The 27,749-nt window shown below is 41.9% G+C and overlaps 2 protein-coding genes and 1 long non-coding RNA gene across 7 annotated transcripts in view; 1 reads left to right on the top strand and 2 right to left on the bottom strand.

The window, feature by feature from the left end:
* Positions 1-5,224, top strand: part of LOC124676078 (probable inactive UDP-arabinopyranose mutase 2) — a 10,955-nt gene extending 5,731 nt beyond the window's left edge. The window contains exons 1-3 of one of the 2 annotated variants that reach the window (XM_047212156.1): positions 2,913-3,069; positions 3,620-3,749; positions 3,844-5,224. In XM_047212156.1, the coding sequence (XP_047068112.1) occupies positions 3,867-4,913 (1,047 nt within the window). In that variant the 5' untranslated portion in view covers positions 2,913-3,069; positions 3,620-3,749; positions 3,844-3,866 and the 3' untranslated portion in view covers positions 4,914-5,224. Of the gene's footprint in view, positions 1-2,912; positions 3,070-3,619; positions 3,750-3,843 lie in introns of those variants that run through there. The other variant, XM_047212158.1, reaches the window with a different exon arrangement.
* Positions 5,225-6,099: 875 nt separating this feature from the next.
* On the bottom strand, positions 6,100-21,163 carry LOC124676080 (MAP3K epsilon protein kinase 1-like). Of its 4 annotated transcripts, none has more exons than XM_047212163.1 (24): positions 21,038-21,163; positions 20,775-20,909; positions 18,905-18,925; positions 18,339-18,412; positions 18,148-18,238; positions 17,986-18,069; positions 16,883-16,984; positions 16,165-16,296; positions 15,990-16,061; positions 15,823-15,908; positions 14,877-14,955; positions 14,367-14,747; positions 13,965-14,249; positions 13,831-13,887; positions 13,273-13,452; positions 13,112-13,195; positions 12,923-13,014; positions 12,742-12,825; positions 11,943-12,634; positions 7,919-8,316; positions 7,676-7,810; positions 6,959-7,365; positions 6,751-6,865; positions 6,100-6,615 (listed from the first exon to the last, which is right to left on the bottom strand). In XM_047212163.1, the coding sequence occupies exons 1-24, from the start codon at positions 21,086-21,088 to the stop codon at positions 6,439-6,441; spliced, it is 4,014 nt and encodes a 1,337-aa protein (XP_047068119.1). In that variant the 5' UTR covers positions 21,089-21,163; the 3' UTR covers positions 6,100-6,438. The 4 variants fall into 4 exon arrangements, with proteins under 4 accessions (XP_047068119.1, XP_047068118.1, XP_047068117.1 ...); XM_047212162.1 differs by having other exon boundaries at positions 11,943-12,631; positions 13,831-13,875; positions 21,038-21,141; XM_047212161.1 differs by having other exon boundaries at positions 13,831-13,875; positions 21,038-21,141.
* A 3,745-nt stretch (positions 21,164-24,908) lies between these two features.
* On the bottom strand, positions 24,909-27,403 carry LOC124670224. The gene is made up of 4 exons (XR_006992442.1): positions 27,301-27,403; positions 27,131-27,202; positions 26,959-27,044; positions 24,909-25,016 (listed from the first exon to the last, which is right to left on the bottom strand). It is a non-coding gene; the product is annotated as an uncharacterized LOC124670224 (long non-coding RNA).
* Between the last annotated feature and the right edge of the window lie 346 nt (positions 27,404-27,749).

Genomic DNA, 27,749 nt, shown 5'->3' on the forward strand with positions numbered 1-27,749 from the left:
TACAGGTTTAATCTACATATCATGTTTGTTACGGTAGGAAATGATGGGCACTGAATTACAATGCATCCTCCCGAGGCCACAACCTCTCTCAGCTCTCGTCGTCCCAACTTCCCATGATAACTTTATATTAATCAAAGGGCACTAAACTTAGTACTACTTCCTCCTTGCCGTGATATGGTGCCTATTGATTTTCGTGAAAGTCAAGTTACACTATTTTTAACCAATTTTTCTGAGAAAATTCTCTATATCTACAATACCGAATGTATACCTTATTAAAATAAACATATGGGAAGATAATTGGATCCCATCTAGTCACAATCTGAAAGTTATGACGCCTAAAGAGTCTATTATGATTAAGTTTGTGAGTGATCTAGTGAATCCTATTGATGGAAATTGGGATGAAGAATTGATCAATGAATTTCTTTGGCCAGTTGATGCTCATCGGATCCTTCAAATTCCGTTAACACCTGGAAGAGAGGATTTTGTTGCTTGGCATAATAATTGGCTAGGATTATTTACATTCAAATCTGCGTACTACTGTCAATGGAACTACAAATTTTGCAGACATGGAAGGAATGTGGATATTACCGAAGGAGCTAGCAATCTAGTCTGGAAACGTTTGTGGAAATTGGATATCCCAAGCAAAATCAAAATCTTTGGTTGGCATGTTCTTCATGGCATGATTCCTTGCCGAGAGATCCTTGCAAATCGCCATGTTGGCAATCAGAGCGGTTGTCCAATGTGTATGGCTAGGTGTGAAGATATAAAGCATATGTTGTTCAGCTGTGAGAGAGCAAAAGAGGTTTGGAGATGCCTCCAAGTACAGGATAGAATTAAAGAAATATTGGAAACTGATCGTGTTCGGTTGTGGTGGAGGAGATTGTTAGAAGAGGAGGTCTCATCGCTTCTCTTGATAATGTAGGTTTTTCTGAAATAGTTTTAACAGCAGGTTGGTATATTTGGAGGGAAAGGAGACAGTTTGTTCACGGTGAAAATATTCAAGTCTCTTTTCGTTCGGCTATGTCTATAACCGTCGTGGCGAAGAATTATTTGTTGGCGAGAAAGAAACCGAATGCAGTGCTAAGAGAAGGGTGGAAGAAGCCACCGGAGGGAAAGCTCATGATCAATGTGGATGCAGCTTTTGAGTTACAATCTGGAAGAGGAGCTATCGGGGTAGTAGTGCGGGACTATACTGGCCAGTGTGTTGCTGCGATGAATCAATTTCTACCACACGTGGTTGATGCTCCAATGGCACAAGCATATGCTTTTAGAGAAGGCTTAGTGCTTGCCCAATCTATTGGATGCAACAATTTTATGATCCAAACTGATTGCATGCAGGTAGTAGATACAATGAAGAATGGAGGATTTTCGGCAACCTCATCAGCTGCAATTTATAACGATTGTAACATTCTGTGGAGTGGGTTTGATAGTGTCTCGGTAGAGTTTTGTAATAGGGAGGCCAATCAGGTGGCGCACGAGCTTGCTAGAGATGCTTACACTTCTAGTATTTCTTGTAATTGGGTCGATGAACCTCCTAGGTTTATTATTAGCAAGCTCGCAAATGATGTAATTTTGTTATCTGATCAATAAAGCATGCCGCATGGTGTTCCCTCAAAAAAAAAAATAGACTACATGATTTGATATGAAACATGATTTGGTCACGGTTTAACTTTCAAAAAACCTAATTCACGGTACATTTCCGTAGAGGATGTATATTGTATGCAAATTACATGCATGTCATTTTCACAGTTTTGAAAAAAATAGGAGATGCATGTTTTGAGCCCTACAGCGAGAGGGACGCCTCTCGAACCTCTCAATTCCATTGACCTTGGTACTGCATTTCATGTGATACATCAAAGCAAAATAGTACTCCCCATACCGATTTATAAGGTGGGTTGCGCTTTTTGAGAAATAATAAACTTTGACACCTAATTTGATGAACAACATAATAAGAGATATATGCCACAAAAATAATGCCATTGGATGACCAAATTAATGGTCAATTTTTTCGAAGTGTGCATTATCCTAATAAAACCTGCTAAATACCTAGCTAAATTATTTGAATCTTTTTCTTGCGAAGATTCCACCTTTCTATTAATAATCATCAACAATAATATAAATAGCCCAAAAAGTAATAGAAGTTAGAAATAATTACTTAGACCACCTAGCGACGACTACAAATACTAGCACGAGCCGAAGGCGCGTCGCTGTCCTCGCCCCTCCATCACTGGAGTCAGAAAAAACTTATCGTAATAGAGCTTGTTTTAGTAGACAAACAGGAAGTCGTCGTGCTAATTAAGGCCCCGAAGAACCAGCACACCAGAGCAGCAACTATCACCAATAATAACAACTGTACATTCGAAGAAACTGACATGAAACCATGCCAACGAACTTGAAAACAACATGGGTCCCTGGAGATCCGCCGGACACAAGACTCCACGCGTCCTTCGCCAGTGCTAGACGCACCACCGAAACAAGGATAGAACGGGGAGAGCCGTTATTCTGACTTCAAGATGTAACCGTCGCCTCAACATCTCGAAAAAGATACTGAAAAACAACCTAAAAGGAACGGAAACTCTGAATTTTTAAGAGGTAGACTAAAGTAGAACATGCTAAATTATTTCTTCTGATTTCTTGACATCGTAGCAAGAAATTCGGCGAGACCACATCGAGCACGGCAAGTTGGCAGCAGTCGCAGTACTAGTGCATAGTACAAATTACAAGTGGACAAAGGGACGGAAGAAAAAAGGCAGTAAATTGAAAAGAAAAAAGTCTCCGATTCGTCGGTGGCGCGTTCGTTCCTCCCTCGCCTGCCGGCAGACGCAACGACGCGACGCGAGATCGAGGCGGGCAGGCAACGTGGCCGCGCTACCTTTGCTTCCCTTCGCAGCGACGCGAGGCGAGGCGAGGCGAGTGGGGGCTATAAAACGGGCGCGAGATCCAGATCTGGAGCCGATGCGCCCCACCCCCACCCTGCTCACCCTCACCCTCGACGCCGCGCTCCTCCGCATCGCCAACCTCCGCGACCTCTCCCGCCTCCCCGACCACATCCTCGTCGACCTATTCCGCGTACGTAACCCTGCTCTGCTCACCGGTGATCACTGATCACTAGTTCGGTATGTGCTGTCTTTTGGTGGCGATTAGTTTCTTCCGGTCAGTAGTCCTGGTCTGAACCGGTGTTTGATTTGGGCGATTCAGGTCAGGTGTGTGTCGTGTTGCATCTGTGTGCGTCAGTGATTGACTATATTATGTGATCTCACTCTCAGCTGCTGTTTAATCATCTCCTGGAGTCTAGAATGTGTCGCCTCATCCTAAATATACAGTACTAGAAGAACACATGATTAGTCTGAACAGATGTTTTCTTATGGCCAATTTGTGAACATTAGACTAGTCAGAGGAGAGTTGTCGTTGTGTCCATATTAGACTAGTTAGGAATTTAAATCTGATGCTCTGCTGAGTTAAGATATCTGATGATCTCTTACTGGCCCCATTTAGACTCTGCTTTTGGTTCTGCAATATTATGTGAGCCCAACATGAACTAGAACCAATCATCAGTTATACTCTTCTAGTCTTATCCTTTTTTCATGCTGGTAAATCTCTGACGATGTTCTGATGGCAGAGAACTCTTAGTGCCGGCAAGCTGACCGAGAAGGTTCTCAAGGTGTTTCTGGCAACTGACTGCGAGGAGATCACGTTGCTTGTTCAGCTCCTCAACATTAAGCAGCCACTTCAACCGGTCCTTCCAACAAGTATGCTTTTCACCCTCTGTCTGTCTGTTCGAGTATCATGTCAGAAGGATGCCCGACTCAACATCCTCTTGTTTGTTTGCTTGCTTGCTTGTAGGGTGCTCCGATAAGTTCTAGAAGATGACTGTGGAAGTTCACGACAGCGAGGTTGACATTGTGATTGCGGCGCTCCAGCCCAACCTGACCCCTTTCTTCGAGGCATGGCGGCCGTTTTTCTCCCGGTTCCACGTCATCGTCGTCAAGGACCCGGAGCTGGCGGCGGAGCTTCAGATCCCGTCGGGTTTCGATGTCAAGGTGTACACCAAGTCCGACATCCAGGGACTGCTTGGCGCCACGTCCATCGACTTCTCCGGCCACTCGTGCCGCTACTTCGGGTACCTCGTCTCGCGCAAGAAGTACGTCATCTCAATCGATGACAACTGCCTCCCTGCCAAGGACCCTGCCGGCGCGACTGTCGATGCTGTTACGCAGCACATGATCAATCTGAAGACACCTGCTACGCCTTTCTTCTTCAACACGCTGTACGACCCGTACCGCAAGGGTGCTGACTTCGTCCGTGGGTACCCGTTCAGCCTGCGCGAGGGGGTTGAATGCATGCTCTCGTGTGGGCTGTGGCTGCACAACGCGGACTACGACCCGATGACGCATGTCGTGAAGCGGAACCAGCGCAACACAAACTATGTGGATGCTGTGATGACAGTTCCACTCGGTGCGATGTTGCCTGTGAGTGGGATCAATGTTGCGTTCAACCGCGAGGTTCTGGGCGCCGTAATGTTCCCTGGCCTGCGGATCCGCAAGCAAGGGAACCACAGGTGGGATACCCTTGAAGACATATGGAATGGCCTGTGTGCCAAGGTGGTCTGTGACAGTCTGGGATACGGTATGAAGACTGGACTACCTTATGTGATGAGAAGTGATGCAGAGGCAGGCAAGGCCTTGGAGAGCCTGAAAGACTGGGAAGGGGTGAAACTGATGGACGATGTCCTCCCCTTCTTCCAGTCAGTCAAGCTTTCGAGGAATGGAGTCACTGTTGATGGCTGTGTTAAGGAGCTAGCTGGCATCGTGAGGGAGAAGCTGGCACCCAAGAATCCAGTCTTCGCCAAAGCTGCTGATGCCATGGAGGAGTGGACTAAGCTCTGGAAAACTCATGGAGCTCAGAGTGCATAGTGACTCTAGCCATCATCAGGATACAGGAATACCTTTTTTTTTTCCCTAAAGACTTTAAATTTCCATATGCTCTGTCATGAAGCTGAATAAACAATGTTCCTGTGTGCTGGAAATTTATGATGTGGTGCCAGGTGAGTTCGGCTGTCTGCTCAAGAAGTGTACCGACCAAAATATTTACATGACTTGCAGGAAAGTGTTCATCCTCTGTTTGTCCTGAGGTGTTTCATCTAGTATGTTTTTTCTCTGAAACCAAGTGTACGAGACGCAGTGTAAAACTGACTGACAGATTCGTAATGTGTTTTGGAATGGAACTCTGCGTGTATTTGGTTAAGCAAAAATTACAGTACTATTTCATTTCCCTTCGTGAACCGAGTTTAGTTTTACTTAACCTCTCACTTATTACAGTAGTAGTTTCCCACTTCACAGAATGGAGTATGCACCAGCTTTACAAGAGGGAGAATGCTACACGTACGGGCAACTTAGTTACGTAAAAGCAACCGCATGCTAGCACTCACCCAACCACATCTGGGCACGTTTCCCCGTAAGTCCCATTCCGTAGGTTTAGCCCGTAGATGTAGGATTATTGTTACAAGAGTAACAGTAGCGTAGCGCATGGCGATGCAGAGCGGCAGCTCAGTAGTAGCGCTGCAGCGATCGAGTAAGCTGGCACACGATTTTTGTTTGTCACCACGAACTTGAATAACCTGGATTATTGGGTGACGCCTTAAACACCAACACAAATTGATCCTGGTAAACATCAGGACCTTCAACCTAATCTGGACAGGTACTAAATTAGACAATACCACAGTTCAGAAAGTACTCTGATGAAGTTCCATACTGCTGCCATTTCTTCTACCACAACCACTTTCCTCAATGTTCTCCAAATTTGGCAGTATATCTTCCAATGCTTTGAGCTTCAATGTAGGAAAATGCTTCTGAAATAAAGGGGTTTCATGCAAAGTGTAGCGTTTTACTTTTGAGTTTCCCAATACATTGCGCCCTTTGGACAGTCATAGCTACAACCAATCGCTGCAATATCACCCATATTCACCAAGACAATTCCACCAGAACCCTGAGCATGACATTCTGTTCCTTGTTGGCATGGGGAAAGAACATCTCGTCCATGTAAAATTTCAACATCTAGACAGGAATTGACGTGTAGTTCTGAATCTCAAAGCAAACGACATACACAATCAAACTGGAGTTAAAATTTCAGTAACTGAAGATGCTGACACAAATAAGTCTACACCAACTGTCCTATTGAAACTTTCAGACAGGTCATACAAACCAATTACACTAAAGGCACGCTAAGCACAAACAAGTGCAACCATGCATGGATTTACAAACCCCATTATCTTGCACCAGACCATCGAACCTTTTTCCCGATAAAAGAGGGAGCAGGTGCAACAAGCTGTCTGGTGCTGATGACAAGGGAAATCAACAGCTAGGATGAAAAAGAAAGAAAACCTTTTCCTCCAGGGTAAACATGTACAACTTGAGAGGAAAATTACAAGGTGGCCGGAGATCACAAGACTGTATTGATGTGCAATGCTTTCAACAGCGAGGTGGCCATTTGTTTGACCAACACTTGTTGACCACCACGCTGCCCATCCCTGCGCTCTTCGATTAGGTTTTGTAGCTTTTGGGGAAGGTCGTTCTCCACTATGAGCTGCTTTGGTCGAGGATGGTGCTCATAGACAACCTGGAAAAGATTACATTAGATCACATATTACTTACGGAGTACAATTTTTGCATCATACGTAACTACATGAAACATTTCTCTGACATATAGATAATTGCTTAATCATAAAAGCAAATACTCTAATAATATACAAACCTTGATTAGTTTCAGCAGAGTCAACCGCGCAATAGCTTCTCGATGGTCAAGCCTTGCAATAAGCAATGTCGTCAATCCGTTTGTGGCTATTGCCGTATTTAACCGAGATGATTTCCTGCGGTGACGTTGCATAAAATTGCAATTATCAATATACTCAATTATAAACGAGATAACATCGAACATGAAATGATACCCTCCATGTCCTTACGTGATTATCTTGAGAAAAGCATCCAGTATATGGACAAAATACTGTTCAGGGCAGTCTCGGAAAAAGTTCACCAACTTCTGGATGGCCTCATTCGTCAACAAGGCTTGTTCTACTTTTCTGCTATCATTGTCATGAGCCAAGCAAACAGCAATGGAATCTAAAGCAGTACATGCCCATGCATCGTCCTCCAACAGGTTCAAGTACACACCCAACCCTCCATGAAGCCTCAACTGCTCTCTAGAGTTGCGAGAAGCATGAGCCATATCACAAAGCAGAGGCAGAGCATACTGCCTTAGGGGTGATTCTGACATGACAAATTTCATCAAGTGAGGGATGATCCCATTTTCAGCTGCCTGTTCCTGTCTTCTTTTATTGATCTTACAAAGGTTGAACAGAGCATTGAGGACCTAGAAACAGAAAGGAAGAGGCTGTTATGATGTGCACAGAAACTTACATCAGAAGGCAAATTATCTATTTCAGATTTTTGGATAACCAGTCACCATTAAGATTGTTCTAAAAACAATTAAGACAGTAAGATTTTGCAGACAACATTGTTATGCTCTGTTGATTATCTTTACCAATTGGTAGGTGGTTTGATCTATTAGTTCTCAGTCCAATCCAAGAAGAGAAACTAAAAAAAAGCATAAAAGGGGGGATACAATGTCATGAACATCTGGCATGTTTTTCTGGCAAATTAAGCATGTTTAAGTCACCCACCTCGCTATGTATTTGATAAATTAGAGGTCCATCACGAAGTTCAAGAATTGGTATGAGATGCTTGATAGCATCTGTGCGTTGAAGTGTCTCTAAACAATTGGGGTCACCAGACAAATGATTTATGCACCTAAGAATCTGCAGAAAAAAAAAGACAAATCAATAAATAGCAGAGATGGAAAAGAGAAACAAATCAATGACCTGAAAAGGTAGCAGAAACAGATCGTAAAATGCTTCAAGCTTTACCTTCAGAAGAATAGGAGATTCTATCTTGTTGAACATCTGAAAAAGGCGTGCTAGAAGGCTTTGACTAGACATGAGAGATTTTACAACGGTGTCTGCTTGTGCAAACTCCAAAAGAAGATCTGCTACTTTCTCAAGATACTCGCGTGCAACATCAGCACTCATAGAAACCATTTGAGCTAATAGACCTGATGATGTAGTACTTCCTGGCGGTCTTGCATTGAGCACTCCTGATCCAGATAACACACCAGATGCTGTCTGTGATGCTGCTCCGGATGTGGATGTTCCCTCATTGGAAGCTGTTGGACCGACTGATGTTGCATACTTCATACTTGGAACTCTGTTGGAACCTTTTATATTAGAATCAAGGTTACCATTCTCTCTTCCTTGTCTAGAAACCTCTGCACGAAATTCAAAGAGCAAATAGGACATAAAGAAGGTTGTACTATCACATTAAACCCCTCCCCATTACTTGCACAACATTTACAAGTACCAACGTTGCATGCTTCACCCACACCCCCAACAAAGAGGCACATACAATGACGTACTTTTTAGCTACTGTCACTGGGGATTCACATATAAGTAGTTTAGACTTGCAAAAACATAGACTGTATTTTTTTGAAACACCGGGTAACTTATAGAAGTCAGCAGCAGGGGAATAGTTGAACCAAAGAGCCCAATGGTCAGAGGAGATGGTGAGCGGAACAGTGACACTGATCCTTGCACTGCTATGATTGTCTTGGTTTGAAACTTTGATTAATTAAACTCTGGAGGGTTCTTCCATGTCTCCATCTGGTTGATTTTGAGTTTTAGCTATGCTACTCATCCCTTCTGCTAAGTCTCTATTCTACCATTTTGTTTCATCAAAATGCAAACCAGGGTACACAAGCTCCAGGAAAAAACCCAGCATGTCCTGAAATTGTTTCCTAGTGGCTAACAGGAGCTACTGTAACATCAAGAATCAGGCTCCATGTTTTGAACAGACTGGCCTGCGGAGTTCACAAATAATACAAGCTAAGAGCATCCCCAGCCGTTGGGGCTCCCCGGGCCGAAATCCGGCGCTATTTAGCGCCGGATTGGACGAAACTTTGGCCCGGAGAACGCCGAAGTTCCAGCCGTCTCCCCAGTCGGCACACCCGGGGTTCGCCGTTTTTTAGAGAAAAATGTCCCTGGATGACAAATTTCATGCATAATTTGGCGAATTTGACCACTTTTGCCAACATTTGGCTTATTTTTATAAATAAATGTTACAGTTTAACAAAACAAGACAAGTTTTCAAAGAAATCAAATGGAAACTAGTTGGTGTTGCCTCGAAGCGTCCATAAGTGCTCCACCAGATCATCCTGCAACTGTTGATGCATTGTGGAGTCTCGAATCTCCTGACGCATAGCGATGAACGCAGCCCACGATGCCGGCACCTGGTGGTCAGGCTGTGCAAGAGGACCCTCTGGACCGGATGCTTCCGCTCATCCTCGATAATCATGTTGTGTAAGCACACACAACAGTTCATCACCTCCCACAGCTGATCTTTCGACCAAGTCAAAGCGGGGAACCGGACTACAGCAAATCTCTGCTGGAGGACACCAAATGCAGGCTCGACATCCTTTCGGCAAGCTTCTTGTTCCTTGGCAAACTGTTGCTCCTTCGGAAGACCGGGGTTTGAGATAGTCTTCACAAATGTTGCCCACTTTGGATAGATACCGTCTGCAAGATAGTATCCCTTGTTGTAGTGCCGGCCATTGATCACAAAGTTAACCGGGGGAGCATGACCCTCAACAAGCTTGGAGAAGACCGGCGAGAACTGCAAGACGTTGATGTCGTTGTTGGATCCCGGCATACCAAAGAAGGAGTGCCAAATCCAGAGATCATGGGTAGCCACTGCCTCAAGTATCACAGTGCAGCCTTTTTTGTGACCCTTGTACATTCCCTGCCAGGCAAACGGACAGTTCTTCCATTTCCAATGCATGCAGTCAATGCTTCCAAGCATCCCTGGAAATCCTCGAGCTTCCACAGTTGGTGATCTCAAGTAGAAGTCCCCGAACACTGCTATCACCGCTCTGCAGAACCGGTAGAAACAATCAAGGGCGGTGGACTATGCCATCCGAAGATAGTCATCTGCAGGAGCTCCATATGCCAGCATCCGCATAGCCACCGTGCACTTTCGAAGGGCGGAAAACCCTGCCATGCCGGTGCAATCCAACTTGCATCTGAAATAGGAGTCGTAGTCTCGAAGGGCATACACAATTTTCAAGAAGAGCTTCCAGCTCATCCTGAAACGACGCCTGAAAACAGCCTCACCGTGCAATGGATCGTCGGCGAAGTAGTCGGCGTAGAGCATGCAGTACCCCTCCATTCTCTGCCTCGGCTTGCACTTCCGACGACCTGGTGCCGACCCCCCACGGCGACCAATGATAGACTCGGCGTACAAGCCGGACAGGCAAGCGAGGATGAGTAGGTGCTCCTCGTCTTGGGCGGCGGCCGCCGTTTCTTCTTCAAGAAGCTCGGCGAACATCTGCTCCTCCTCCTCGTCGGAGTCCATGTCCAGCCAGGCAGTTGGACGAACACCTGTCGGGCGTGTCGACGATGAGCGACGCGAGGGAGCTGCCCGGCGGCGGAAAATAGGCAGAGGGTGGAGGAACGGCGGAATATAGGCTGCTGGGTGGAGGAACGGCGGAGGTGGGGCAACCCGCCGGCGGATTGCCGAGGGGTGGTGCCGGCAGCGAGAGAGCAAAGGGAGGGGAGGAGGGATTTGCGTTGCCCATCCCTGCTTTTCTCTCGTCCGGAGTCCCCGAGCGCTCCCGGGGGGCGGGGATGGCCTGGGCTCTCCGGACGGATGAAAGGCTTATTCCGGACGAAAACGAGGAACCGGGGACGCGACTGGCCGTTTTCGTCCATCCGGATGAAAAAAAGGCGTCCTGGGTGCCTCGTCGGGGAGACGGCTGGAGATGCTCTAACCATAAGAAGAAAAACGGAGAAAAGAAAAAATCAGGCAGGACATATAAACTGGGTTCTGCCTTCTGACCAAGCTTCATTTTTTCTTTTGCCGAAACCAGATTTGGAAACCCTGATGACAGCATGTGTTGGAAAAGGATGTCGCAGATTTGTCTAAATTGTGTCTAGATCAGGACTGGGGGAGTACTTGTTTCCTGTGTAACTTTCTCTTATATGAAAAGGACAGCAGTGATTGCCGCTTGACAGGTCACACCGTGAACGTTATAGTCTGCACCATGATAGAGCAACCCTAACAAATCCCTTAAAACTGCCAGATTTTTAAAGGTCACGGTGTTTTAAGGAATCTGTTAGTTACTCTTAGGCATTTTCTACTCACCATTTCCCTACTGACATCTCCCCCTCTACCTTCCAGACCTTTTATCCTCCACCCACCCCATCTGCCACCACCTGCAATGTGCTTGCTGTGGGTTAACCTTAACCTTGCCAGACTTGTGGCCACGCCACAGCCACCACCTACACCTTTTCCAAGCTCATATGTAAACCCAAAGTATAACCCCTCACCGATGAACAGAGACTGGGGAGAAGTAGACAAGCAGTAGAGCCCCCAGGTATGAGCAAAATGTGAAGTACTACCTCCGTTTCAAGGAATAAGGCGTCCTCGTTTTACGAGCTTTTTGTTTGACCAAAAATTGCTTCAAATAGATAAAAATTGTTTATATGAAAATAATATCATTAAAAAGTGTTTTTCAATACGAATCTAACGATACTAATTACATATAATATAATCAAGATTTTGTTGCTCATTTTTTATGGTCAAAGTTCGTCTTGGGATGTGCGTGCGCCTTATTCTTTGAAACGGAGGTAGTAGTAGCAAGCAATGCGATAAGCATACATCAAAAGGAGTGATGGAAAAGGAAAGGAAATGAGAGAATGGCTAAGGCGTACTGTGCTTTCGAAGAGAGATGTTTGAAAGAGAACCCAGAGATGAAAATAAATGTGACAGGAACTAGCACAATGCAGACATACCAATAATATTCTAAGAACTAAAATAGAGAACCGGAAATAAGAAACGTACCAGCAAATTCTGCCATTAGCAAGTCAAGTTCACCATTTGGTTTCCTCTCCGTTGAATGTAATAACGGCAAAATACTTTCATGCCTTTCTAGTCCAGACATGTGACGGACATAATCAAGTTGTCCAGATACATGCCGAGAGGGTGGTTCTTTCTCCAACAAACTCAGTAGAGGTCGGATTTGATCGTTCTGACCACTACTATGCCCATTTGATACTAATTCTATATGCCTCGGAGATCTGTCTGTTGATGACCTTCCTCCAGAAACACTAAGCCTTTGTGGCCTAACCAGGTCATTATCATTTCTATCGATGTGACCAGCAGCAGCTATATCGCTGAACCTAGGTGATGCTGAAGGTTCCAATAAAATATTATGCTTATCTGCATCTGCTTGTAAAGACTGCAGGGAACCAGATGAATGGTAATGGTCCAGCCTTGCTTTAGAACTTTCTAGCATTGGCAGATCTAGTTGGCCAGATTTTAGTCTGGGGGTGGAACCATTCTGTGCCACTGAAACACCTGACCCGGAGATGGAAGCATATCGTGTTGCTTCATTCAAGCTATGGAGAGTATTGACTAGCCTGAGAAGTACTCCATTTTTGGCTGCTATGCGACAAAAATCATTTCTCGGAGTTGAATGCTGAAGCTTAAAGACCTGCCAGATGCCATCAATTGCAAGGTGAACCATTTCCCTGCTAATTTACAATATTATGGAATTATTAGTGATTAATGAAAATTTGGTAATACTAAAGGATACACCAGGAAAATCTAAAGGAAATGTTACAAAAATGTACAGACTTACCTGAACTTTGCATAATCAGGCTCCAAAAAACTAACCAATACAGGGATCCCTTGGCATGCAATGAACATTTGCAACGTCAAGGTGCTGCAAATGGAAAACTGACAATTAGTAACAACCATGTTATTCTGTTGACTTGGATTTAAATATAGTTAGACAGGACTAACTATGTTAGGAAATAAACCTGGCTTGGCAAAGCTGCTGAAGAAAAAAGGATGCTTGCATCCGGACTTCCTTTGCACGATCTGGCACAGCAAAATTCATCACCACTGGAATCTGCAAATAAATAAATCCTAATATCAATTATCTATTCCATGTTATCAACACAATTTAGAGGACATAAATTAATTCAGAAGTGGAACGAAAGTCTCACAAGGCCAACAAGACAGGCATTTTCTAGGAAGCCTGTATTATCTTTTACAATGTAGTTGATGAGCTGCAAAACAGAGCATATAATCTGCAGAAAATAGAAAGATATTTTTCAGCATAAAGACCAGCAATAAGACTTCATAAAGCTAATGTAAAACTTCATACACGGTTTTTGGGGAGTTCAAGAAGCTCCATCAATGGAAGGAAACCGTTCTGTGACACATAAATCTTTTTTTGCTCTGGCCGGTGGTTGAAAAACAGCATAAGCTTTTGGCATGCTGACAATATTACTTCTTCACTTTCCCCGGGCTTCAGCTGTGCTACTATTTTGCTGTATTCCACAGACTGGAAACATAGACAATGAATGGATAAGACAGGATAACTAACAGCTACAAATGGATCAAAACCGAACTAATATAATGTACTGTAAATACATGGCATTTCACCTAAAACATCTTGAAGAACAACATATCTAGGTTTAGACAATTGGCATTTAATGTGGCCTGGCAATTTGCAACCAAAGCAGTAGATCGCTGCCGCTGCCAAGGACCAAGGTAAATTACTGCCACTTCTCAGTTGCTACTGAAGCTGGACACTTTATCATATTTAAAATTTATGGAATAAAATGGTTTAGCAGGACAGCTGTCACACTATGAAAAATGCTCTTCAAAATAAATGCACTTTTTGTTGCCAAATATATCACAGCTCTAGCAAAGGGCATACCTGTAAAGGAAAAAGATTCTCTCCTGGAATGTTGTCGTGAAATTCCTGTACAATGGGCTACAATCCTCAAAATCTCATCCATCTTTTGTATTTTTAAAGAAGGGAAATAGAAAACATAGTAGTGAAAGCAATACCTGTCCATCAAGATCGCCATCCCTAAAGCGTATAAATTCAAGAAGCTTCCCACCATTCATTGGCTCATTTTCATTTTCCTTCTGCTTCTCTGCCATCCTAGCCTTGAGCTCCTTGGCAAGGTCATTTTGTCGACCATTATACTGAAGCTCTTGGGCAGTAGCAGATGTTGAAGCTTCAGCCCCATGATCTCCTCGCTTGTCAAATAAATCATCGAAAGAGGCATCTCCAGGAGTGTCACTGAACCTACTTAGTCCATTAGTTCCCTCAACTAAAGGTTTTGCCTCCTGTAACGACACAATATAAATGAATGCTGTAAAGAATTAAGTATCTGTATTCTTGCCCAAGAAGGCACTAGATTTTTTCTGTGCACAAAGCCAAATTACCATAGAGAGAGTTCTAACCTTTGGGAAATTGATATTCTGTCTCCCAGCCTGGAAGGAGAAAGCGTCATCATCTTCAAAACTTGAACGGTCTTTACCTTCAAGCTCTAAATGTTTACTGTCACCTTTTTTTGATTCTTGGCCGCTCCTAGCTACCTCACTTGGCAGACCATCTTGCGACAGTTCATGTATTACCTTACCATTTAAGTCACTAATTCTAGAAGAAGATTCCGACGCTACTTTTTCATGAAAACCCAATGTAGGATCTTTACTGGGAACCACATTATCGTTCATAAGTTCCCCAGTGTTTGAACTACTGCTTTCGGCAGGTTTTCCATCATTAAGCTCGTCAGATTTACCATGTCTGGCAGATTCAGAAACCAGCTCTTTTCTTTTATCATCCTAGTACAATATTATAAATAAAAGAAGTTAATATACTGTGACCATTATAATCTTGTGGGTTTACCACAAGATTTTTAACTCTTACCATGCATTGAAATGAACATATTAGGAAAAGAACCCTGAGCTTACCTGTTCAATGTCAGAAGCCACGACCGATTGTGTCTCTCCTGGTGAGCCAATTGGGACTGGATCATCCTCGTCAACATGCCTTATTGTAAGAACAAATCATGGACATTTTATGCTTAGTAGTCTATCAATCCAAGTTACTTTTGAAAGATAATAAAAGCAATGTTGGATGTTGGTAGCAGTTATGTGGACAAATAATTTTGTTGAGATTTACAATTAAACATTTGTAGATTTGATTGTCACATACTCACATTGCTATACTTGTTAATATCCAATATTACAAAGTATGAGAAATTGCATGAGGAAGAACAGTTGGAATGAGCATGGAACAGACATACTCAATATGTAGCAAGAGCACGATACATGCTTGTTAGAAAGAAAAGAACAGTTAAATCACATGGTACACGTGATAACCTACTCTCAAACAAAAAAACAGTTAAAGGGTGCAAGTGGCAATGCCTTTTAGTGAATCAATAGCTTTGAACTGACATAAGTAATAAATAAATAAATTATTCATATATCTAAATATGTTAAAAAGGAGAATTTAACTATGAAAATGTCAACAGCAGGCAAAAGTTGAAATATATAAGTTAAAGCAATAAAAACAATCCAGAACATCTCTGGCGGAAGCTGCGTTCAAAACTAAATCAAATCAACTAGTCCTGCAACCTAACATTTAGACAATTGTTCACACCAGATCATTAACAAATAACAAACTACCATGATTTTACCAATACTTGAAGAAAATTTGACAAGTACAGGTCTAGCGTGCTGAACAGACTAGTTAAGTGACTAAAAAATGTCCAATTCTGGGGCTGTCAGGTGGTTCCACGATGTTTTATTTTTCTAGATTGTATTGTATTATTGGTTTGTATGGGTTTTCCCTGTCACGGTGTGTTGGTGTCACCTGTAACATTAGAATGAAATGATCTTATAAATTTTGAGCTACCTCGGTGATCGAACAGGCTGCCGTTTCGAATTTTGCAGCCACTGATGCATCAGCAATGTCTTTGCATCAGGTCGCTGTATCGCATCCTACAGGTGCTTCTTCAAGTCAGAACAAGCAATTAGAAAAAATAAATGAGCCCTCTAAAATAGCAAGGTACAATATAGAACCTTTTGAAAACATTGACGCAGAAAATCAGTACTCTCAGGAGAGAATCCGTCTGGTATTGGTGGATGCACATCCTGAATTACATGAGTAAAAGAATTTTCAGGTAATATGCACTCATAGCTGAATGAACAGTGTCTTTTGAAGGGAAGAGAGATGAAACAGCTGCAGCTAATCAACCTGAACAATGCGAAACAGTGCAGGCATGGGCTGTAGTTCATAATATGGTGGAGAACATGTCAGTAGCTCAATAACAGTGCAACCAACACTCCAGATATCCGATGCAGCACAAACACCAGACATTTCAATGACCTAATGCAGAAAAGAGATGATGAAGAATGAAGAGAAGTCAAAATATCAATAATAATATGATATAACAGCAAGAAGTTCAAATCTAATGGAACTTCAGACAACAGTTATAACTGCCACATACTAGCCTTGCAATAGTAAGTATAGTCAAAAGTTCAAAGATTTGATCAATTTTGTCTGGTAACACCTGCTGTGATGGTACAAATCAGCGGTATTGATTTTACTAGTATATGTTATAGTATTAAGGATGTTATTCGCAAAAACAAAATATTAAGGATGTCAATAGCACTTTGTGCAATTTAGGAAATTTATTACTCCCTCCATCATATGGGTCACAAATTTAGTACAAAGTTGTAATAAACTAATCATGGATCAGAGGGAGTAAGCTTTTTTTTGTCCTGGTCTCCTAAAGCAGATCTAGTGGATGAAGTATTACTTTCGCACCATACAATTGCTGGTTCTGTGTCAAAATTAACGCCATAGAAAAGGAAATAGTAGTGTAAATCGCTCAACCCATCTGCCACACTGGCATAATTCAGTTCATTGACCTCATAATCACAGTTTCGACAAATAAAGGGAATTAGCATACCTCGGGGGCCATCCAGTATGGGGTTCCAACCACTGAATGTGTGTTCACATCAGCTTCAGTTAATTTAGTAGCAACTCCAAAATCAGCAAGTTTAACTAGGCCCTAAACAAAAAAATATAGACAGATAACAGCTTTAGAGGTAATCCCCGCAAAATATGACTTCTAATAATGCCCTTGGTCATGCACCATAGTAAGTGTAGATTTCAAGTTTGGTCATGCGCCTCATCAATCATATTACATATTGCCATGCAAATATATTAGTGGCTAACTAGCTATTTCCTCCATGTCACTGCAACTGTGGAAACATGCTTGTGGCTATTAGATACACACATACTAGTACTTTATGTCTCTATCAAGTGGAAGAAGTACAATCCAATAACTGCAAATATACTCAAGTTGTGTGCTTCCTTGATTATGCACATAATATTCACTATACAGCAACAAAAATCATAGGTTCCAACATGCTAACATGCTTTGAGAATCATCATATTGTATTGGATTTGTCCTTTTTTACTATCCAAAGCATCAAGAGCAGACAATAAAATCAGCTAACATTACCATACATTTGTAGTTCTCTATACCAACAACAACAAAAAAACTGCTAGGCTACTATACGTCCATGAGTTCATCCTAGCGTGCCCATTCCCTGCACTTTATTTTATTTTATTATTAACAGAAAGTTCATTCAAAATATAGATTTAAAACATAACATTCAGAATATCATTTCCAGACCTGTTAAAAGGGGCCATATCCCTTCTATAATTTTTGCTTATTACTACCCCCAATAGGGATTATAAGGCCTATGAGCTTTTAAAATTGTTAGACATTACAAGGCCTCTCTCATTTATTGCCCTCTCTCCCCCCAATGTGTGTTCTCCTTTTTCTCTATCTTCTGTAATGCATGTGAAACTATTGGTGCATGCAGTAATTAATGAGATGAATTATGTAGTTTCTTGGTCTTAGCGAATTATCCTTCGGGCCTTATAATCCCTAACAGAGGGAATAGCTCTTAAAAGATGCTGTTGACTGGCTTCAGTTATCAATTCTCAGAAGTAAAACCAAATAAAAAATATGCTCAAATATGCAAGTGATGGACCATTTACCTCTTTCGTGAGCAATATATTTGCACCCTTGATATCTCTATGTATGACACCTTGCTCATGCAGATAAACAAGGCCTTCCAACACCTGGTCGCTTATGTACAAGTTAGAAGCAGACATGGCAGAAAAAAAAATGTAAAGTCACAGTAATCACCATATATTCACCTGAGCAATGTAAACGGCAGCTAATGATTCAGGAAATGGTCCAAATTTGTTTGGCTTTATGATATTAGCAAGTGAACCATTTTCCACATACCTGCAACCATCACACAGTTATCAGAACTTCCATGCTAAAATTACAGGTGTGCATGTACTTCTTATCAAGATATTGTCGGCGAAGACTCGGGATTTCTTACTCTAGAATTATATGGAGGTGGCTCTTTGTCTTTAATGATCCAAGATACTTCACAATATTTTTGTGATTAAGATTCTGCATAAAGTAACAAAACCTTCAGCTCCAAGCAACACAATTCTCGAAAACATTTGCATCAAGGAAAGGAGGAGTGTAATAGATGTTAAAAAATCAAGGTACTTGTAACTATATGTTAGGAGGGATAAAAAACAAGTGCATTCTATTAGTATCCATATACCATATCAAAAAAGGAAGACCATTTCATACACTTTTGATCATCCATATTAATTTCTATCACAACATTTACATAGCTAGGCGAACATTCAAAAATAAGTAAACACAAATTATTTAAAATGTCAACTGAGGGAAGGGTGCCTCTCATTGTTTTTAAGCATATATTTGGCACACATGAATTTAAATATAGTAGAAAATGGTAACAGCAAAATTAAGTAAACAGGAAATGGGGTAAAGATGCAAAATAGACTAGGAGTAGGAAGGGATATGAGATGAGTTAACAACGAAGGGAAATGTGAGGCTAATTGTCTTATTGAGTACTGTTGAAACACTTACTTTCAGTAGATCAATTTCTTGCTGATTAGGCCACACCAGCAGACGATGGAGAACAGTTAATATCATACACATAAGCAATAATTTGTTAGAGATCCAACATTATAATGATGTAAAGGTAGTGTACAAAATGGTGACACTCCAAGAAAAATACCGAAAACTAAAAGGCTGATTAAGAAAATGATATGCAGATCCAAAAAAGTTGATACGGATATTTTACAATGTTCGCACCAATAAGAAGAATGTGAGACATGCAGCTTCTAGGAACCCAGTGTGCTTAACAGAAGCAGTTAAGTAGCAGGCAACCCACCTTGCAGCATCTGTGCTACTAGACAGCCTTGTATTCACTAAATTTAACTAAGATCTATTCTGTGTACAATTACTTGTAGTACATGACAATTACAAACATTTCCGCACTAAACCTATACATGCACCAAGTAACAAAAGGAATCAACAAAGTGCATCACTAGTGTCACTCCACTTTCATGAGATGTAACGCTAACAGGTTAAATTCTAAAAATTAATTTCGAGAATATTTATTAGTAGTACATAGCTATATAACTTATAGAAACTACTAGTACCTAGAAACTTGTATTAATCTTTGCCAACCCCGACACTTATATATGGACTTCAACAGTTGGGTCACATATTGGCCCAGCATAAATATCAATCATGACGATTTCCCATTTAGACGGTCTGGCCGCTAAGGCCAGATGCTACAGGAAGAACGTGAAGGTTCAAGAGCTCATGGTGCTTACAAATTACAAGGCTGTGTACTAGCAATAGTACTTTGTAACAGTTGAGGAAACAATCAAATCCCCGTGAAACACTTTAACGGAATGTTACTGATATTATGTTTAGCTAATCGAGTTCCGGAGGTATGTAGTGCACGTGTAATCTAGGAAACTACACCAGTCACATAAATATAGAAGATAATGAAGCAGCAGTGGACATCACATATGACTGTGTGAACTGTCGTGTTTCTTTCCCAAGTCCACACTTGCCAAGGTGTAGGTGTTTCTTTCCCAAGTCCACGTTTGCCAAGGTACATATCATCTATTTTGAAAAAAAATAAACTCACAAGCTCCATATGACCGCACTCGCCAGATGCACAACGAGATACATTTGTTAGATCTATGTCATGAATTTGAAAAGGAGATCCTCCGTATGACCACACTCGACAAACATACAATGTACTACATTTGTGAAAAATCTATGTCATGAATTTGAGAAAAAAAGATTTCACATGCTACATAATTAAATCATCAGGTCCAAATATATATCGCTAGTATACATGTCCTGTGCTGTAATTACAATCCCTGGCAGGTTAAATAGGAAGCGTGGTGAGGACAAGCGTAACTAAGATAGCATGACGACGCCCTAGGATTCAGTTCCACGTCACGCTACCGAACAAAACAATGTAGCCGACACCGAGCTGCATTATTACTCTAGTCTCATCGTAACGGCTGTTGTTCTCGACTGACGATATCTGATTCTTAGCTAGCGTAACTAAGCCCTAGGATTCAGTTCCACGTCACGCTACCGACAAAACAACATAACCGACAGCAAGATGCACTACTATAGCTTCCAGTTCCATCACCTGCTACATATGACCACACTCGACAAATGCACAACGAGCTACAAATGAAATCCTCAGGTCCAAGGGTTGAGTTCCACAGCACGCTACCGAACAAAACCGGCACGTAACCGACAGCAAAGCCGCATTACTCTAGCTTCCAGTCTCACATCTTAGTGTCTGGGTTAATGCTGTCAAAGATTCTTATCTACTGGAAACCGCATTTCAGGTAACTGTGACTCGGGCGGGGCATGCTACACGTCAGATGAGAAGCCAGGACAAGAAGGGAATCCTCACCATGATGATGTTGAGATCCTCCTGCGGGATGTTCTCGAGCGAGACCTGCTTGATGGCCACGAAGTCGCCGTTCTCCAGGTCGAGCCCCTTGTAGACGCGCCCGTACGCGCCCTTCCCAATCTCATCTCCGAGCATCTGCAGACAACCCGCCCACACACAGAGACTGAGTGAGAGAAGCATTCCCCCGAAACGAAACGGAAAATTCTGAGGACCGAAACACCAATTCCGCCGGATCCGAGGCGGCGGGGCGCGGGGAGGCTCACGTATTTGTTGTCGAGCGTCTTGGATTTCTGGTTATGCGGCCTGGACGCCATCTCGTCCCCTCCCTCCGAGATTCGGGCGGCCGCGGCTCGGGACGGCCGGGGCCGGCGGGGGCGGGCGGATCGGCGGTCACCGGCGACGGCGAGGGGCCGCTGGCGAGCTCGCGGCGAGGGCCATTCGGGTTTTTAGGGTTTGGGGTGGGAAGGGAATTGGAGTCTGTTGTGTTGCAGGAGGAAGAGCTGGGAGAGGAAGAAGGCGACGGAGAACAAAGAGAAATTAATTATAGTTTTTTCTTTCTTTTTTTGCAGGCGTGGGAAAGTAACGGAAATGAGGAAGTCGGGGATTTTATACTTTTTGAAGTGTGCGGAAGCCAACGAGGATAGCGGGGCCGCCCGACTGGCGATTAGCTGTCTTCGACTAGCGTCTCGCCGTCTCGTGGGTCATCATCCAGGGCCCCTCTATCGAATTCCTTTTCGCATGGAAATTTCATGAGTTCTCATCTGGCGCCTCTGCCTTCGTATGTTTTCTTTTTCCGGTTTTGCTAATTCTCAACTAACTGGGAATTAGTTTAGGGCTCACCATCAGATCAACGCATCTAGATTTTTGTTGTGCCTCCTTATCCTCTCCTATCTCTTCTTCCTGGTGAGCGCAACCCGGAGCCACCGACGGCACGGCTGGCCGCGATTGAGGCGGTGGAGGGGAGCAAAGAAACTAGGGGTGGGGGGTTGTGCCGGCACCGGAGAGGATGTAGTCGCTCGACGGAGTTACAGTGGTGGCCGGGGAAGTGATGGATCGGCGGTGGGAGGGAGCTTGGGGCAGGGCAGCGAAGTACGCGGCAGTGCACCAGCCGCGGGTAGGGTGGATGGCGGTCCGGCCAGCGATGGCTGCGAGGGAGGTCGGCGGTGGTTTCTCATCGGAGGTGGAGAAAAAGGTTTGGATCAATCTTTCCATATATTTCTCCTCTTCTTGCTGCATGCTTTCTCTTTTTTCTAGAAATAAATGGATCGATTCTTATTTTTTTCATTCTCATGGATGGGTAATTGGGTATCTCTCATCATTTTCTGTTTACATATTCATTTTCCTAGGACGATGGAGTTATCTTGGCTAACACCGACAATAAGCAATATTCTCTCTACCCACGCTTTTGAAAAAAATAATATTCTCTCTACCTGCAACAGTGTGAAATTCACTTGCCATCATACTAGGAAAACCATTTTTTTCCTCAAGGGTTCACGAAATATAGTACCGTCGCTGAAGATAGTTGTGCTTAGTTCTTCTTCTTTTCTACTAGTCACCTCACTGATGTGTTCCTCTATGTGGATCCAAAAAAAGTTTAACAAGTTTTTTTTACGAAACACAGTACAGACGTAGATGCTCACATATACGTGCATACACTCATAAATGCACACACGTACACCCTACCTCTATAAACAATTTTGAGAGACAAAGTCCAAGAAACTAATTCGGCGGGTCTTGAAATTGACAAAGTCACCACGAGCGTCTCGCTATCGATGGAAACGATTATGCTAACTTTCTTGTAGGTAGGTTCCTACTAAAGTAAATGAGTTTTCATCAAAGAAAATTAGTGGAAATGGTTCCACGCCGACACATGTATCATTTTAACTCTAACTACACTTAATATTAGGTTAAATTATACGAATGGTCAAACTTTCTAATTTGGTCACCCATCATCCATCCCTAGCACACTTAACATCTTCGTTCCTTCCGGTTGAACTTTCATGAAAAAAACAAAACATGATATAAATCGTATAATCCTTAGACCGTGATATCAATCGTACTAATCCTTAAACCGTGATATCGCAACTCCTTATTATTTTAAATTTTAAATAATTATTTAAATAAACAGCAGATTAATTAATAATAATCTTTATGCAAGATGCAAGTATTAATTTAATTTAAAAAAATATAAAAATATAAAATCATGAATTTCTTGCAAAAACTAAAACCATCCTGCTTTCATATTTCCATTTGGAATTTTGAGAATCTAAAAAAATGCCAACCGAGTAAACCCGAGTGTATTCCCATGTGAACTTTTTGGGACGATCATTTTGATAGGTTATACATTTTTCCCGACTTCGTATGCAAAAGATAATGCCATTTTACTGAAAAATAAACTTTCTTTGCAAAAAAAAGTTGAAATTCAAACTTGCCAATTTCTCCTAATAGTAGGTTACGTAACATACAAGAGTCTCAAACGATTTTATTTTTTAAATTGTTTATCATTTTCTATCATTCAGTTGAAACTTAAAAAGGCGATCCACCGGCGGGGGTTGCGTGGAGGGGAAAAAATTTCAAGGCTACACCGAGGGTGGCCATCGGCGTAGAATTTTTTAAAAAAGGAGGAGGCTATGCCGATGGTAGCCCTCGGCTGAATGCTTGCTGGTCTTGCACTTCTTGCGATGCACACAATCAATTATGTTTGTAAGTTTTAGAACGGCAGCTCGGATTCTTTCTTTTCTATGGGCTACTGAATTAACATGGATGCATATAATTTAGCTGGAATTGCACATTCATTGGCACAACTACGAATCCCGGAGAATTCTGGCAGTGGTGGAGCATAATCTGAGGAATCTATGTGATGGGTAGCTTACTAGCTTAGGATCATACGCAAAATCACAAGCTTGAATGGTAACACCAAGGCTTACTGATTCTCCTTTTGTGTAATCTTAAGTTTCTTGATCAAATGTGAATCGGCACATTTCTGTTGTTTATTGACAACAAAAGAGAATAAGAGACACCTACGGCTGTATTTCATTTGTACAAATAAAATAAGGAGCAACTGCATCTAGGAGCCGCCGTCATGCGGAAACTCCAATATTGTTTGTCAATCCATCTCTCTTCTTCTAATTTTGGTTTGTGTTTGTGCATTGCAGGACCAAGCCAATATGAATTCAGTGGGATCAGAGTTCTGTTGATGATATTTCAGCTGACTTGTTTGCTTTGCAAGATGGTGGTTTTGCGTCCCTGCTTTTGGTGAAGTGGGATCTTCCCAACCTCTTTCGTTGTTTGTCTGGCTTTCCTGCGATTTTTGTTTTGCATTTCCTACTTTCTTGATTTGTTCCTGACTATTTCCATATTCTGCATTTTTCTCAGGTCTTCCTGTGAATTATTTGGCTGTTCCTGGGTAGAGTTACATATGCCAGCAATTCTTAAAATCTTTTGTAGAGTTACCTAGACTACATTGCTTTGTCGGCATGGTCTTTGCCCAGTATTCAGGTACATTGCTTCGTACAGAGTATGCAGGAAATATTCATTCATTAAATCCATATTTAGACAGCTAATGTGCTAATACTTTCACAGTAATGTTGGCCTTCAAAAACACATCCTTAAATCGCTGGCCTGTCAATATACCAATTCCGGAATTGTCAAACATACGATAAAGGTTAGAAACAATAAACACTAAGCAATTTGATGGCATGTAATTCCTGCTCCACGCGAAAGCTAACTCTTATTGTGGAGAGGTAAGCCACTATACACATACAGTTCCACAAACTAATTTGCAAAGATAGAGCAGACTCTATGATTTCATATATGGAAACTATAAGTAGCAATGTTCACAGGTACTACAGGCTATCTGTCAATTCAAAAGATATGCAGCCTAATGAAAATAATAAGGAGGTGATAGGACAATTCATGTTTTTCAGCAACCACAGAATACACTTACAGGCCATGACGCAGTTTTGGTCGTCGAAACAGCGAGAGGTCAAACAGATTATGTGCCACATGTTATAAGCAGTACAATTGGAAGAAAATGTGTTGTTTGTCGCCAAGGTTACACCATCGATGCTGACAACATAACATTCCACGTCTCGAGTTCTCAATTGATCAGCACTACCGATTAAGAAACATCATCCAACAATCACTCCAAACTGCCAACAACTACTCAAGAACCTGCACAGCTTGATTTGTCTGAAGGCATGTCAACCCCACCACCAGGCAGCAGAAACTCACAGGCAACACCTGCCAATGACATCATAGAGGCCACCAATTGAGACTTGGGAGAGGTAAGCAAATGCAACAAACAATAAATTGTTTCAATTCCCAGCAACAATCTTATATGGAACCATCGCACGTCTTTATTACAGAACATAAGCTCAACAACAGAGAGCAAGAGAAGGAAAAAAAAAGTCAACCAACACACCAGCTTAAAAAAGGCGGGTGCCCTACATCTAATCTATAAAAACAAAGCTAACTGAATTTATACTGTCAACTCATATGCAGTCTATTTTTTTGCAGTGCAACTAATGAAAAAAATGAAGTAAACAAGGTGTTGCTCCCACCTAAAAAAGGAGCTTAAACTCACCAGGTAAGCACTCGAGGTACTGATAAACTGAATGAACAACACCATGACGTTGCACTATATTAACTTCACTCTACTATCCACTAATGTACTAACTTAACTCACTTCTCTCCTTGACAATCAGGACCAAGAGTACCATTTGTGCACTCCAGCCATTTTGGTTCAGAAATTGAAGACACAGACACAGTTCAACAAGTGAATCAGAGATTCACCATCAAGGTACCAACTTACCTATTAACTTCTGCCGTATCACTACATAACATGCTTGCTCAGACATTATGTATAATCATCTGGACTGTACTACTCCACTTAAAAAGACTAAGCCGTGCAATATTCTCATGGTTATGTATAATTAACTTCGCTGTGGTATCCTTCCTCCAAAAAAAAGACAAAAAAACTTAGCTGTGGTACCCTATCTAGTTCGATTACACCTTGTGATATTCCTGTATTTATGTAATTAAACAAATATCAAGTCTGATCCATGCCAACAAATAAAACATTTTGCTCTCTGTTCCTATATTCATACATCAAATTTGATACGCATGATAAGAGAACTTGGCACACATTCGTCTCGGAAAATTAGCTTAGGATGAGAAGATTACTAGATGCAAGTTCAGACAACAATGAAGATTACTAGATGGGTCATTTCACTTTTTGGGTGACAAAAACAATCTACCATACACACCACTCGCGCTCTACCATAACTGCTAAAAATCTTGCACCCGCAGAAACAGTGATTCAACTTCGAATTTCAGTGGTACTGTAAAACTGACTCAACTTCGAATTTCGGTGATACTGTAAAACTGATGTGCTTAGGAAATATATGAACACTAAGGACAGAAATTTCAGAAAAGAAATACTAATCCCCATATCCGTAAGGATAAATATATGAACACTAAGTAGTCAGGATAGAATACCAGGATAGAATGTCAGCATGTCTTGACTTCATCGCTGGTCTTCACACTGCTAGCTAGTGCTTCCGATGAAGCTTGAAGTAGTATACATACCACCCTTGTATCCCCAATCAGAGCACCAAGTAGCAGCAAGAAATAAGATAAGGAAAATTGCCCCAGCTTCTTGTGTCATTCGTGAAGAGTTTCTACCTAGTCTCTTGTGTGTGCGTGTGTCATCTAGTCAGTGCAATACATTGGTTGAGAACCAACATAACTATGTTAAAAATAAGGAGAATTTAACTATGAAAAATTTCAACAGCAGGCCAAAAGTTTGAAATATATAAGTTAAAGCAATTTAAAAAATCCAGAAGCATCTCTGGTGCGAAAGCTGCGTTCAGAACTAAATCAAGTCCACTAGTCCTGCAACCTAACAACCTCTAGACAATTGTTCACACTCAACCACTAAACAAATAACAAAATTACCAGGATTTTAGCTATACTGGAAGAAAAATTGACAAGTGCAGGTCCAGTGTGCAGACCACAGACTAGTTAAGTGACTAAAGAAAGGTCAAATTCTGGGGCTATCAGGTGGTTCCACAATGTTTTTACTTTTCCTAGATTGTATTACATTATTGGTTCTTCTGATTTTTCACTGTCACGGTGTCACCCAAAACATTACTATGAATTGGTCTTATAAATTTTGAGTTACCTCGGTGATCGAACAGGCTGTTGTCTCGATTTTTGCAGCCATGGGTGCATCAACAATGTCTTTGCATCAGGTCGTTGTATCGCATCCTACAAGTGTTTTTTCAAGTCAGAACAACAAACAATTAGAAAAATAATTGAGACCTCTAAAATAGCAAGGAGGTACAATATAGAACCTTTTGAAAACATTGACGCAGAAAATCAGTAATCTCAGGAGAGAATCCTTCTGGTATTGGTGGATGCACATCCTGTATCACATGAGTTAAAGAATTTTAGATAATATGCACAGCTGAATGAACAGTGCCTTTTGAAGGGAAGAGAGATGGAACAGCTGCAGCTAATCAACCTGAACAATGCGAAACAGTGCAGGCATGGGCTGTAGTTCATAATATGGTGGAGAACATGTCAGTAGCTCAATAACAGTGCAACCAACACTCCAGATATCTGAAGCAGCACAAACACCAGACATTTCAATGACCTAATACAGAAAAGAGATGATCAAGATTAAAGAGGAGTCAAAATATCATGATAATATAATATATTATAATAGCAACAAGTTCAAATCTAATGGAACCTCAGACGACAGTTATAACTGCCATATACTAACACCTGCTGCGATGATATTCTGTTTGGTAACGCCTGCTGTGATGATATTCCCTCCGTTCCAAATTAATTTTACTATATCAGCAGTATTGATATTGCTATATTTTACAGTATTCCGGAGGCTAATAGCACTTTGTGCAATTTAGGTTACTAGTTTTTATGTCCTGGTCTCCTGGAGCAGATCTAGTGGAT

This window comes from Lolium rigidum, chromosome 7 (genome assembly GCF_022539505.1).
Source record: "Lolium rigidum isolate FL_2022 chromosome 7, APGP_CSIRO_Lrig_0.1, whole genome shotgun sequence".
Classification (NCBI taxonomy): Eukaryota; Viridiplantae; Streptophyta; class Magnoliopsida; order Poales; family Poaceae; genus Lolium; species Lolium rigidum.